The 11416-nt window shown below is 47.3% G+C and overlaps 1 protein-coding gene across 1 annotated transcript in view; it reads right to left on the bottom strand.

Moving 5' to 3' along the window:
• Nucleotides 1-220: 220 nt before the first annotated feature.
• NALCN (sodium leak channel, non-selective) overlaps nt 221-11416 on the bottom strand; it is a 312103-nt gene continuing 300907 nt past the window's right edge. The window contains exons 40-45 of the mRNA XM_064585923.1: nt 11086-11201; nt 9088-9245; nt 5624-5774; nt 3717-3866; nt 2451-2568; nt 221-1932 (exon numbers count right to left, since the gene is read on the bottom strand). Of these exons, the coding sequence (XP_064441993.1) occupies nt 1739-1932; nt 2451-2568; nt 3717-3866; nt 5624-5774; nt 9088-9245; nt 11086-11201 (887 nt within the window). The 3' untranslated portion in view covers nt 221-1738. The remainder of the gene's footprint in view (nt 1933-2450; nt 2569-3716; nt 3867-5623; nt 5775-9087; nt 9246-11085; nt 11202-11416) is intronic.

The raw sequence follows: 11416 nt of genomic DNA, 5'->3' as shown, positions 1-11416 counted from the left end.
TCTGTTTTATTGTGGGTTTGGAAGGTATTCACTCAGCCTTATGGGCACACACGTGAAAGGAACATTCTGGCTTAGGAACTGAACTGAAATGAAGATCAGGGACAGAGCTTTTGCCAACTAATTATAGGCAGAATATTCAAATACAGAGTTTGCAAAGTGCCTGATTCCTAATGATCCCACCCCCAAAGCCCCCTTCCCTCCTTCCACACACGAGAAAGGGTTTAGAAATGACCAACTCAGAGTAAATTCTTTTACAAAGTCAATATTTATTTGATTTGCTTATGTACAAAAAGTAAACTCCAACTGAACATAAAACCAAATAAAATCCTTTTGGCAGCACTGACTTTAATTACCCATTATCCTAGAGTCACAATTAATCCTACAAACAATAGATGGCACCACAATGTTACGTTTGTTATACAGAAAGGATTTGGCTATTTTAAGAACGTTAAATAGAGAAAAAGAGATCATAAAGCAACCTGGGGTGTCAAAGGACTCGGAGATCATCACTCCGTTAAAAGAAATCATCGAAACAGCAAATCTCCAATCAAAAATAATGCAGTTAAGGGCCCGGATGCACTTCTACTTGGTTGACCCAGCATAAGAGGCCCAGGTACTTCGTAATCCCATCGCATTTTAATTTTCCCAGAGCACATGGTGTGTGAAACAAATACAGCTGAGTTGTGGGGTCCCTAAACTGTGAGTTCCAAGCAGGATTTTACAAAGTTGCCATTATTTTCATAGAAGAGTCTGGTAGCAGGGAGTCATTTTGAATTGAACATGGAACTGGTGTGTTGGGATCAACACATGATATCTTTGCCGACTTTATGGCAAATTGGACACACCCTGGGTAGGAAATGAAACCAGTGATAACATGACACACCTGAAGATTTCTTTAATAAGCTGAATCATGTAGTTTTACCCTTTTTGCTAAACTTAGCTATTAAAAGCCTTAGAAAGAAACTCAACATCTTTATGTAAGCAAGTCCCTCCAGCGATCTATGTACATGTTTGTTTTAAACCAGTTGGCTCCTTGGGCCAATTTCTTTGCCTGGTCCCTGTACACACAATTCTCGAGGAAGCAGGCAACGGTTTCATCAGAGTGACTGAGGCCAGAAATTGACTTGGTCTGACCTCTAGATATCTTGTGCATATTTTTAAGAATAACATGAGAAAAAGAATATACATTTAAAAATTCAGAATCTGTAGTTTGTAAAACTACTATCATTTTCGTATGAGCTCAGTGCTGACCTTTTCAGATCAATCATAAATAATAAATTTTCCCAAGGGCAGTATTTCTAGTGGAAGTGGGAAAAACAGGAACTAAAGCTGTAGCTTCTGTAGCATGAATATCAGCCGCTTTGGGCTTAGCACTCTTTCAGGGGGTGGTAATACTGCACACGAGCATATATGGAGATACACCTTAGTTTTCACAGACAGGATATACGAAATGTTTGAATGATCTACACCTAGTGTTGGGCAATATTACGAATACTCCCATTATGCGAATTTTCTTGAACACACGGTAACAACCCCTTATATGCACAACTACCACAGACCAAGTATTTACGCCCCCCTACGGCAGGACAAAAATCCACTTAAAGAAAAAAAATCTCGTGACAAGGTGGAATTAAATGACGTCTCAAGTCGGGACTGCTCACTAGCGGATGTTAGACCGTAGGAGGACAATGTCAGAAAACAGTGTTCCCCATGAGACCCTGCTCGGCGCTGCGTCCGCCTAAATATCCAGAAGGTCATCGCCACTTTCGTCGCTCTCCACCGTCAGCTGCCGGGTCCACCACTTCTTAACCTCGGAACCGCACGACGCGGTGTCGGTCATGGGGTTCATTTTGCACACTACAGACTTCATTGTTGTGCGCCCTGCAAATCGTAAGTTGACCGAAGACACTGAGTGGCTTATTGGTTTGGGTGCTGTGGAATTGACAAGAGTCCTATGAGCAACGCGGAGCTGTTCACCCCTGTGCAAGCCATTCCCGAAAAGCGGAGATCTCCCCAGCAGTAACAACAGTCCTGCTAAATACGCCCCCCATAAATGGTAAGTATGAACCCCTTCTAGCTCTCGGTTCTTTATATTCATAAACTTTATATGCATGGACTTGAAAATTCTGTTCATGGGCAACTAGTAATACCATTCGAAAACACGCTACCCGCCCACCACCGCGCTTTGAGGTAATCACAAAAAAATTAACCAAAAAATCACTAAATGTTCCAATCTGGGCAAATATAAGTGTCATAGAAATATGGGTGAGTAGGTGTTCGTTACTATATACAAAGAAAGAATATAAAAACAAAGGAAAAGGACAGATAGTGTAAGCAGTAGTGAGAGGAGTCTAAGGAACTGGAGAGGCAGACCTGAACTTGAAATCCGAGACCCAAAGCCCACCGAGTGTAGACACTGAGTCAAGGGAGAAAGGACCCGGGGCACACACCTGAGGGCAGCCGCCACTGCCCGAACTTCCTTTGGGGTTTCCCGGGGTCTGTGGCGTCCTGCCGGCTTCCCCCTCTGTCCGACAGCGTAGGGCTCAGGAGCTGCTGCTGGCTGCTGGTCTGCACGGGCGAGAGTGAGGCAGTCAGGGCTCTTTCTGACCGCTCTGCTCCCCTTCTGGCCTCTGCACTGGTCTGGACTCTCATTTTATGGTAAGAAAGGAAAAAAGCGCCATAGGAAAACAGTACTGCAGCCGCAGAGTGCACAATGGGAAGGGAGAAGACAAAATGGGTTCAGAGAGTCCAGAAAAGTCAGAGTCACTGCTGCACGTGAAGAGACGGGGTGCAATTCTCCAGGTAGCGCCTCCTCCGGGCAGCCCTCCAGGGTTTCCCCACTCCCACAGCTCCGCCTCCCCCCCCACCAGCACCTGCTGCCCCCCTTCCTTCCTGGTCTGTGGCGACACCGGGCCGCCGAGCCTCAGGTTTCAGTATTTACCGCGGAGCTGTATGGGCTGTGTCTCTGCACACCACGAAGCCCGACCCTGCCAGGGAGCTCATCTCAGGAAGCTGGATCAACTCCAGCCGGTCCACGACTGCGCCCTCATGAAGGGCAGGACTTCCTGCCCACTGCTGGTCACCGCGCAAGGCTCTCCAGGGTGCCCGAGCCTCTCTGCGCATTTGTATGGACATGGACATTGCGTCTGAAAATGGAAATAAGCTACGCCCTAGTAAAAAGGTCCTCGGGCTAATCCCCCTGAATTCCATATGCTCTTCCGATGCCCAACTAAGGAAGGACAAATCCTTAATGAGCCTGATTATTTAAGGAGGTTGGTAGCCAGTTACAAACATTTCCACTGATTCTACTGCAAGTTCCTATGACTTGGTAGAAGAATGTATTTAGGGCAGAGTTTCCGGCAAACCACATTCTTCGTGTAATATCGCTGGACTCCGATTAAGCCCAGAGAGATGCAGTGTTAACTCTTTAGACAAAAATCGACAGAACTAGTGAGTTCAGGGCATTCACTTTTTTTTTTTTTTTTTTTTTGGTATTCATACAATTCAGAATCAGAATCTTTTGAAACAACCCCAAACGATTCCGAGTTGCAAAGATCCAGTCTGGATCAACATGTTCCAATTGTTTTTAACTTAACAAACTTCCAATTAGAAATACTGTCACCTTGTTTGAAATGGCTATGTGGATGGCACCAAATTATTTTTTATTTTTAAAAATGCACCTAATACCCTTGGAGGAAGGACGCCTCATACAGTACCTCAGGTTGCATATTATTATCCTGACTGTTAGCGTTCATGTCCTCACTGGGCTGGGTGGTCTCGATACTGGGGGGATTCAGGAACCGGCTCAGCTCCTGCTGTTGGCTCTCTCTCAGGCTGTGGATGATGCTGCAGGACTGCTGCTGTTTCTATGGAAATATGATTATTCTCTCGGTAACAGAAAAATCAGCCCAACGTCCCCCCGCCCCCCACCATTCAAATCATATTTTCTTCTCTCCTCCCCAAAGAACCTGTATGCTTGGTGACCTCTTCGGAACTTCCAAATAAGGATGCTTAACTAATTTCCCTATCACACTGCTATGAAGGAGGGCTTAGAGACTCCCCAACCCATGCTCATTTGCATAACAATGGGAACAAGTATGTCCATTGATACAGCTTGTGTTGTACTTAAAATAGAATTTTTGAATCGCTAATGTAGGTGTTCTCTTTTTTCCCTTATTTTGCTCTGTGCTCATTAAGCCAATAGTGACCACCCTTTTCCTCTGGGTCGTTAGAAGCAGAGAGCCTTGGGTGGATCAGTGAAACCCTCGCTCTTGCCCTGGTTCTTGGATAGGAGCAGGCCAGTCTGTTTGGGCACACACTCGGGAGCCCAGTCTGGTGCTCATCCAGCTTCCCGTGCCCCTTGGGGCCTGTGGGGGGCAGGTTGGATCGCTAGAGTGAGCAGGGCTAGGACGGGTCAGCCATGGCTGAGGCTTTGCTGTAGGAGGTTGGGCTGTTTCGTTTCTCTGGGGACCTTTTCTCCTCCAATAGAAAGACATATTTCCTGCAGCTGGTGTTGTTCTGAGAAACAAGATTTAAAAAATCTGTTAAATATAAATATTTGGTGATTAATTTGATTTTTTTCCTCTGTGAAGGGTAAGTCAAAAACATTCATAAAAGTAATTATCTAGTAGAAATGCCTATTGTAAACACGATGTATGTCAACATAGAATGTGTTCATTGATTTATGAGTCAGAGAATCTTATAAGCTTGTAATTCTGAAGGCAGCAGACAGATCATTAAACTCCCAGGACAGGTGGCCTTTGTTAAAGACCAAACAATATTATCAACGGTATGGTGGGATTGTTAGAAACAATTTAAAAGTAGTTTTGTAAATTCAGTTGCCACACAACATGTAGAGATTTTGGGCATTTTGAGCAGCTGAGTTTGATAAATGGAAATCACAAATATATTAATAGCAATAAACTGCCTTTTTTTCTCCTAAGGAGAGAGAGCGCCGAGCGGGGGTGGGGGAGGAGGTGGGAAGAGGGAGAGAGAGAGAGAGAAAAGAGACTCCTAAGCAGGCCCCAAGGCCAGCATGGAGCCCAATGTGTGGCTCGATCTCATGACCCTGAGATCGTGACCTGAGCCAAAATCAAGAGTCAGACAACCGACTGAGCCACCCAGGCGCTCCTCAGTAAACTGCTTTTTAAACATTCATGTTCTATTATAAAAATGTGATTCAATGGGAACGTCTTACGAACTCTGCTTAAGAGGGCACAGCTGGGTCTGGACTGGAGCTAAGGCGCGAATCATCATGTGGCCATCACAGGGGGATGAAGCTGACATAGTTGAAGGGCCACAAGGCTAATCACAGGAGGATCTCATCCTGTTGCTCACGAAACTCTTTTCTCTTCTTTTTTAAAGATTTTAATGGAGAGAGAGAAAGAGAGCATGGGGGGAGGGGCAGAGGGAGAGAGAGTCTCAAGCAGACTTCCCGGAGCAGGGAGCCCGACGCGGAACTCGATCCCAGGACCATGAGATCATGACGTGAGCTGAAGGCAGACGCTTAACTGACTGAGCCCCCCAGGCACCCCACCCCATCCCCAAAGCTCTTTTCCTTTCTCCCTCTTCTTCGTCCTTTGAGAGGAGGAAACAAAACCCCAGACACTTCCAGGTCACTCACAGCTCGGATGCGCTTTAAGCACTTTTTCAGCCACATGCGGATGGTCTGCTTGGCCACCTCCTCCTCGATAGTGTATTCCAGCTGTTCCCTGGCCAGCAGCTCTTCCAGCTGCAGACTCTTCCGGATGTCGACCGACCGGTAGGACAGCATGCTGGTGGGGGGACAGGAGAGCAGTCCAGGTCTGACTCCCCCGGGACTCTGACCGGTGGATATCTCAAACTCCAGAGAGCACATCACTCAGTCCAACCACAGTAGTGTCCCTGTGCCACTGGACTTGCTGGGGGACACGGGCTAGTTATGTCACCTCCTCTGTAAGACGGGGACACTCATGATACCCACCTTATTAAAGGACTGAGTTAATACTTGCGAGGTGTTTACAGGAGTCAGTGCCCTGTAAGTGCTTGTAAAACAAAAGATCCAGGCTGGGCCCTCATCTACATTATCAGCTGCTCAGGCTCTGGAACATTCCCTGTTAGAAGGAAGAGTGCTCTCTCTACACGTTGGTCACATTTGGTCACATTCAGGTCCAGGTGGGGATGGGTAACAGGCTTGGCCAAAGGTCATGCTTCCTGCTCCCTCCCCTCCCCCCAGTTCCCTCTCTATTGATCTCATTTGTGCCCCTGGATCCTCCTCATTCATTTTGGTGGATGCAAAGTCGCTCCCATTATGACCTTGGCACAACAGCTCCAGGCAGTGGCAGGTGAAGCCAACACAGCCCACGGGTTGCCTCCTCAGGGCCCCAGGGCAGTGAGACACTCATACTGTACCCAGGCTGAGAGGTCCACAGCCAAAGGGGAATGCAGCCCTTTCTGCAGCTTGGCGCTCCCCGGTGCCCCCACCCGACCCCAGGTTAGCACTCAGCCCCCGCCTGCCTGTCTGTGAGCTCAGTGGCACCTCCATGGCCCATGTCACAGCATGGAGGTGCTCAGGAGGCCTCCCCGGGCAGCACCGGGACCTTCTCTTTGCTAAGGCTCTTCCCACCACGGAGGAAAGAAACGTGTTTGCTCTTCCTCTCGTCCCTGCCTCATCCAGAATCTCGTCACTGCTGAACTGTTTTCATCATTTACTGAGCTATAGGGACAGGGAGGGGCAAGGGATGCCCCCATTGGCTTCGCCTGGATCCACTTCATCAGATGCCTCACTGGCTTCCAGAGAGGCTGAATGATAATTGCTCATGACAGCGGTCTGTCTCCGTGCTTCGCTTTCAGCCTAAAAATATTTGTCACCAGGAGGAACGACTTGGTGACATTCTGAGAGAGATGGCATCCTTTGCTAATCACACGTATTTTGTGCCTCTTTTTCTGCCCTTTAGCTTGCTCCTGGGAGAAGTGAATAGCGGGAAGTAAAACAATTAACTTGCAAGAACTTCTCCCAGGTCCTTCCTGTTCTGATCTTTTTTTCAAATTTCAGTCACAAGTGTATTTCTGTCCACCTGATGCTGCTGAATGTGAGCCACCACACCCAACACTTGACCTGTCAGGTCCGTGCAGCCTGATGAAAACAGCTGCTGCTAGAGGAGGGCCTTGGCTTTTCCTGTGGGTGGGCCTCTTTGAGAGTGGAGCCTATGGGACTTTTCCTAGAAGAACTTTTAAATGCATAAAATAAAATACATATGATTACAAAGGAAACCAACTCTATTGAAATACAGTTCTCATATCTTCTTTAAAAAGATGATGACAGAATGGTAAAGAAGATGTAGTATCTATACACTGGAATATTTCTCAGCCATAAAAAAAGAATGAGATCTTACTATTTGTGACAATGTGATTGGACCTAGAGGGTATTATGCTAAGTGAAATAAATCAGACAGAGAAAGACAGATACCATGTGATTTCACTTACATGTGGAATCTAAAAAATGAAACAAACAAAGCAGAGGCAGACCCATAAATACAGAGAGCAAACTGGTGGTTGCCGGCAGGGAGGGGGCTGGGGGGATGGACAAAGGGGATGAAGGGGAGTGGGAGGCACAGGTTTCTGGTGTTGGAATGAATAAGTCACCGGGATGAAAAGTACAGCACAGGGAATATAGCCAATGATGCTGTAAAGGTGTTGCTTGGTGACTGGGGTTGCCTACTCTTGCGGTGAGCATAGCATAACATACAGAGTTGAGTCACTGTGTTGTACACCTGGAACCAGTGTAGTATTGTGTCAACTCTACGTCGATAAAAAAAGAAATAAAATTAATTTTAGAAAATGTTTAACAAGATGGTGACATAGTAACATAAATGCTTCTTTATTATTGCTTTAAATATTAACATCTAGCTGAGGTCAAATGACCACTATAACTTAGAAGTGCTGGCGAGTGTAAAGGATATCTAAGCTATCAGCCACGTCAGTGACGTGCTCTGAAAATATCTGTGATTTCTGCTGGTGACAAAGACGCACGTATTGTTAACATGGCTGTGGTTTGTTGCCTGCATTCATCACTGAAGAAAATGCTGCATTTCAGGGAGTGATTCATGAAAATAAAGATGGGATTATTTCCAAGTCCATGGACCTCAGGATTTTATGCATGGATTCCTGTTTAAAAAGCTGTTATGGATTGAATTGTTTTCCCCCTAAAAAATTAGATGTTGGAGTCATAACCTCCAGTACCTCAAAATGTGATCGTATTTGGAAATAGGTCACTGCAGATGTAATTAGTTAAGATGAGGTCATATCAGAATGGGATGGGTCCCTAATCTAATATGAATGGTGTCCTTATAAAAGGGAAGACTTGGATACACACACACACATACACACGCGTGCACATGGGGAGAACCACACACGAAGATGGAGGCAGAGATCGGGGTGATGTTTCTACAAAGATGGCGGGCAAAACCCCAGAAACTGGAACAGATTCCCCCTCGCAGCCTCAGAAGGAACCAGCCCTGCCGAGCCCTTGAATTCAAACTTCTAGCCTCCAGGACTATGAAACAATACACTTGTTTAAACCCCTGAGTTTATGGTATTTTGTTCCCTTGGTCCTGTCTGGGAGCTCATGGAATGGAAAATGTGGTTTGCCACCCAAGCGGGGGCAGCCATCACAGAGCAGCCTCACAAGTGAGACGATCTGCCCATTAGCCCCAGCTTGACCACCGAGGCTGCGTCACTGAGCAAGTCTCATGACTCTCCGGGACCAGATCCTTCCTCACAAAACGAGGGGCAGCCACTCTCCCCGAGGCCCCTTACCTCTCCCCGTCAGGAGCTCCCCAGTGAGTCAGGGGCAGTTCTGGGGACGTCAGACCACTGCTTCTCCCTGCTCCTGTGTGAGGCCCTCACTCAGACACGGTCCTTATAGGACAGCGACAAGGCCACTCGGAGCCCGAGCAGGGCGGCCTCGCCTCATCACCTCAGGGGGTGTGGCATCTTGGCTTATGAACCTCCTTATTGGTTGTGTTTCACGAGGCCTTGAACGGCCATGCTTCAGGTTCTGGACCCGGGTCAGCTCTGTGACACGCAGTTGGGAAGGCCCCTTCGTACCTGAGGACGTCATGGAAAGTGACGTCACCACCATTATGCAGCCTTTCCATTTCGTAGCACATGTGCTTAAACAGGAGCTTGTCTTTGTCCAGATCCACCTCCAGCCTCCCCCGCAGCAGCCTCAGCAGGAACTTTACCCGGAAAGTCGGAATCACCCCCTGGCGGGCAGAACACAGTGACTGGTAAATCATCTTCAGGCCGTAATGATTCACTTGGGATTCTGTTTTCACAGAAAAAAAAAAAAAAACCAACAAAAAACAAAAACCACCCAGAACACCAGATTTTTTTCTCAAAAGATAGGTAGCCAGGAAGTTGTTGGCCTCCCCGGAGGCTGGGTGAGGGTGTGTGCCTGAGAGGAGCACCAGACTGAAAGCTGAGCCCTTGGATTTTCTGCTGGAGCATCCCCGGGTCTGTGGGATCTCAGAACCTGGCAGCCCTGGGAGCCTAGCAGGGTACCAAGCAGGCCCTCTGCCTCCCTGGCCTCAGCCCTTGCTTTGCCAGCCTCCTCTTCTCCCGCCTGTTTCACTGACTCAGCCCCTGCTCATCTGTTTCTCGAAAACACATGCTGAGTGGGTTGGTAATGTGTTATCACAAAAAAGCAGAACATTCCCATGTACACGACCCTCCTCTTCACTTCGCCCGGATGCCACGAACTTCTAAACACTTATTCTAAGTGGTTCTTCTAGGGAATCATCACTCCCGTTCAGGTCTTCTCCATAATTAGAACAATTACATACAAGAGAACCTGGTCAGAGCAGCTCCAGGTCCTGAAAATCGAACACGTGTTGCTCCCTCACAGGCACCACCACCTAGCGTCTGTGAATTCAGGCCCTGGGCAAGAGGCAGGGGCAGGGGCAACCCATGAATTCCTGTCAGTTACTGACACCTTAACCTGTGGCCAATGGCGCTCTCATTGCTGTGTATGTCCAAGGAAAGCAGGTTCCTGCAGGCAGCCATCTTGGAGCTGCCGGTGGATCGAGGGGAGAGGGGAGAGCTAGGCCAGATGGCCACTGTCTCAGAGAAAGCCCCCTGAGCCTGGTCCTGGGGAACTGGGGGGCGTCAGGGAGAGGGGGGCAGAGGGGAGGGCAAACCGGGCGTTGCCATGCAGGCCTAGCTTGGCATGCCCCTTTCCTCAGCCTGTTCTGGCTCCTTGGTCTTCACGCCCTCTGGGAACTCTTCCTGCAATGATTTTTGGATCTTCCCTCCAGATTTTCCCACAGTTGAACTCTCCTTGGTTTTCAGAGGTTGGGTCTAACAGCCAGACCATCATGACCACCCCACTAAAGTGGCCTGCCCCCCAGTCCAACCCATCTCTACTCTAGTACTTTCTGCAAAGTACTTATAGCTTCTTGAGGTAATAATAATAATTATAATTATTGTTTCGCTTTTTATTAGAACAGAAGCTCTGCGAGCATGGGGGCCTTTCCATTGTGCTCATCGCTATATCCCCAGCACCCGAGTGTCTGCTAGGATGAAGAAGGAGGAAGAAGAGGAGCAGCAGAAGAAGGTGCTGCTACTTTGGCTAATTCTAGGAAATCTTGGGTAAGCCTTATGATGAAAGCATTCAAATAATAAGTCCAAAAAAATTTAAAAATAATAACTTTCAGAAACCACTCAATAACTAATTAAGATTGCAGTTGGTGGCTGCCCGTGGCTCTGTGTTACATCATCCTTCTGGTGAATTGAACTTCACCCCTTCTCCCGCCCCCAGCCCAGGGCTGCTTTCTTCAGAGCTTCCTTGGTTTCCCTTCCTTGGTAACTTTCTGAATGTCCAAAGAAGAGGACGTCCATGGTTGGACAGGACATGAGGGGGACCACTCTGTCCCTCTCCCCTCCCAGCATATTCTGCTGAACAGTCAATGGAGGCTTTCTACAATTCACCAATGGCCATTCCAAATTCAGTAGGTGTCCCCTGGTGACAAAAAGACCAGTTAAATCGTCGAGGGAGAGCAATGAGTCTCTTTGGGGTGGGCATGAAGAAGCAGCCCCCTTTCCTACCTCTCGTTTATCATCCACCATATTCCATATGATTTGGAAGTGGCGAAGATCGTTATAACTTAGAAGCTGGTCCTCCTCCGTGGAATAAAACAAGGAGAAATTCTCCACAATGATGGCTAAGAAAAGAAAGAAGCAAAGTGGAGAAGTTAGATAATTAGGCTAATGTGTCATTTTTTAGAAAGAGTAAAACATCTATTATAAATAATGGATTTTATCCCCTACATTATAAGCCAAATTTTTAAAGTGCTTTTAGTGTGTTTTCCAAGTTGGCATATCTTACACTTGGACTAAGCTATTTATCCATCTTCTGCCTTTTCCAAAACATGAGGGT

This window comes from Mirounga angustirostris, unplaced genomic scaffold (genome assembly GCF_029215605.1).
Source record: "Mirounga angustirostris isolate CCGP_5_RB_7025 unplaced genomic scaffold, mMirAng1.0.hap1 SCAF_3, whole genome shotgun sequence".
In the NCBI taxonomy this organism is placed as follows: domain Eukaryota; kingdom Metazoa; phylum Chordata; class Mammalia; order Carnivora; family Phocidae; genus Mirounga; species Mirounga angustirostris.
This window is presented reverse-complemented; position numbering and strand designations above follow the sequence as displayed.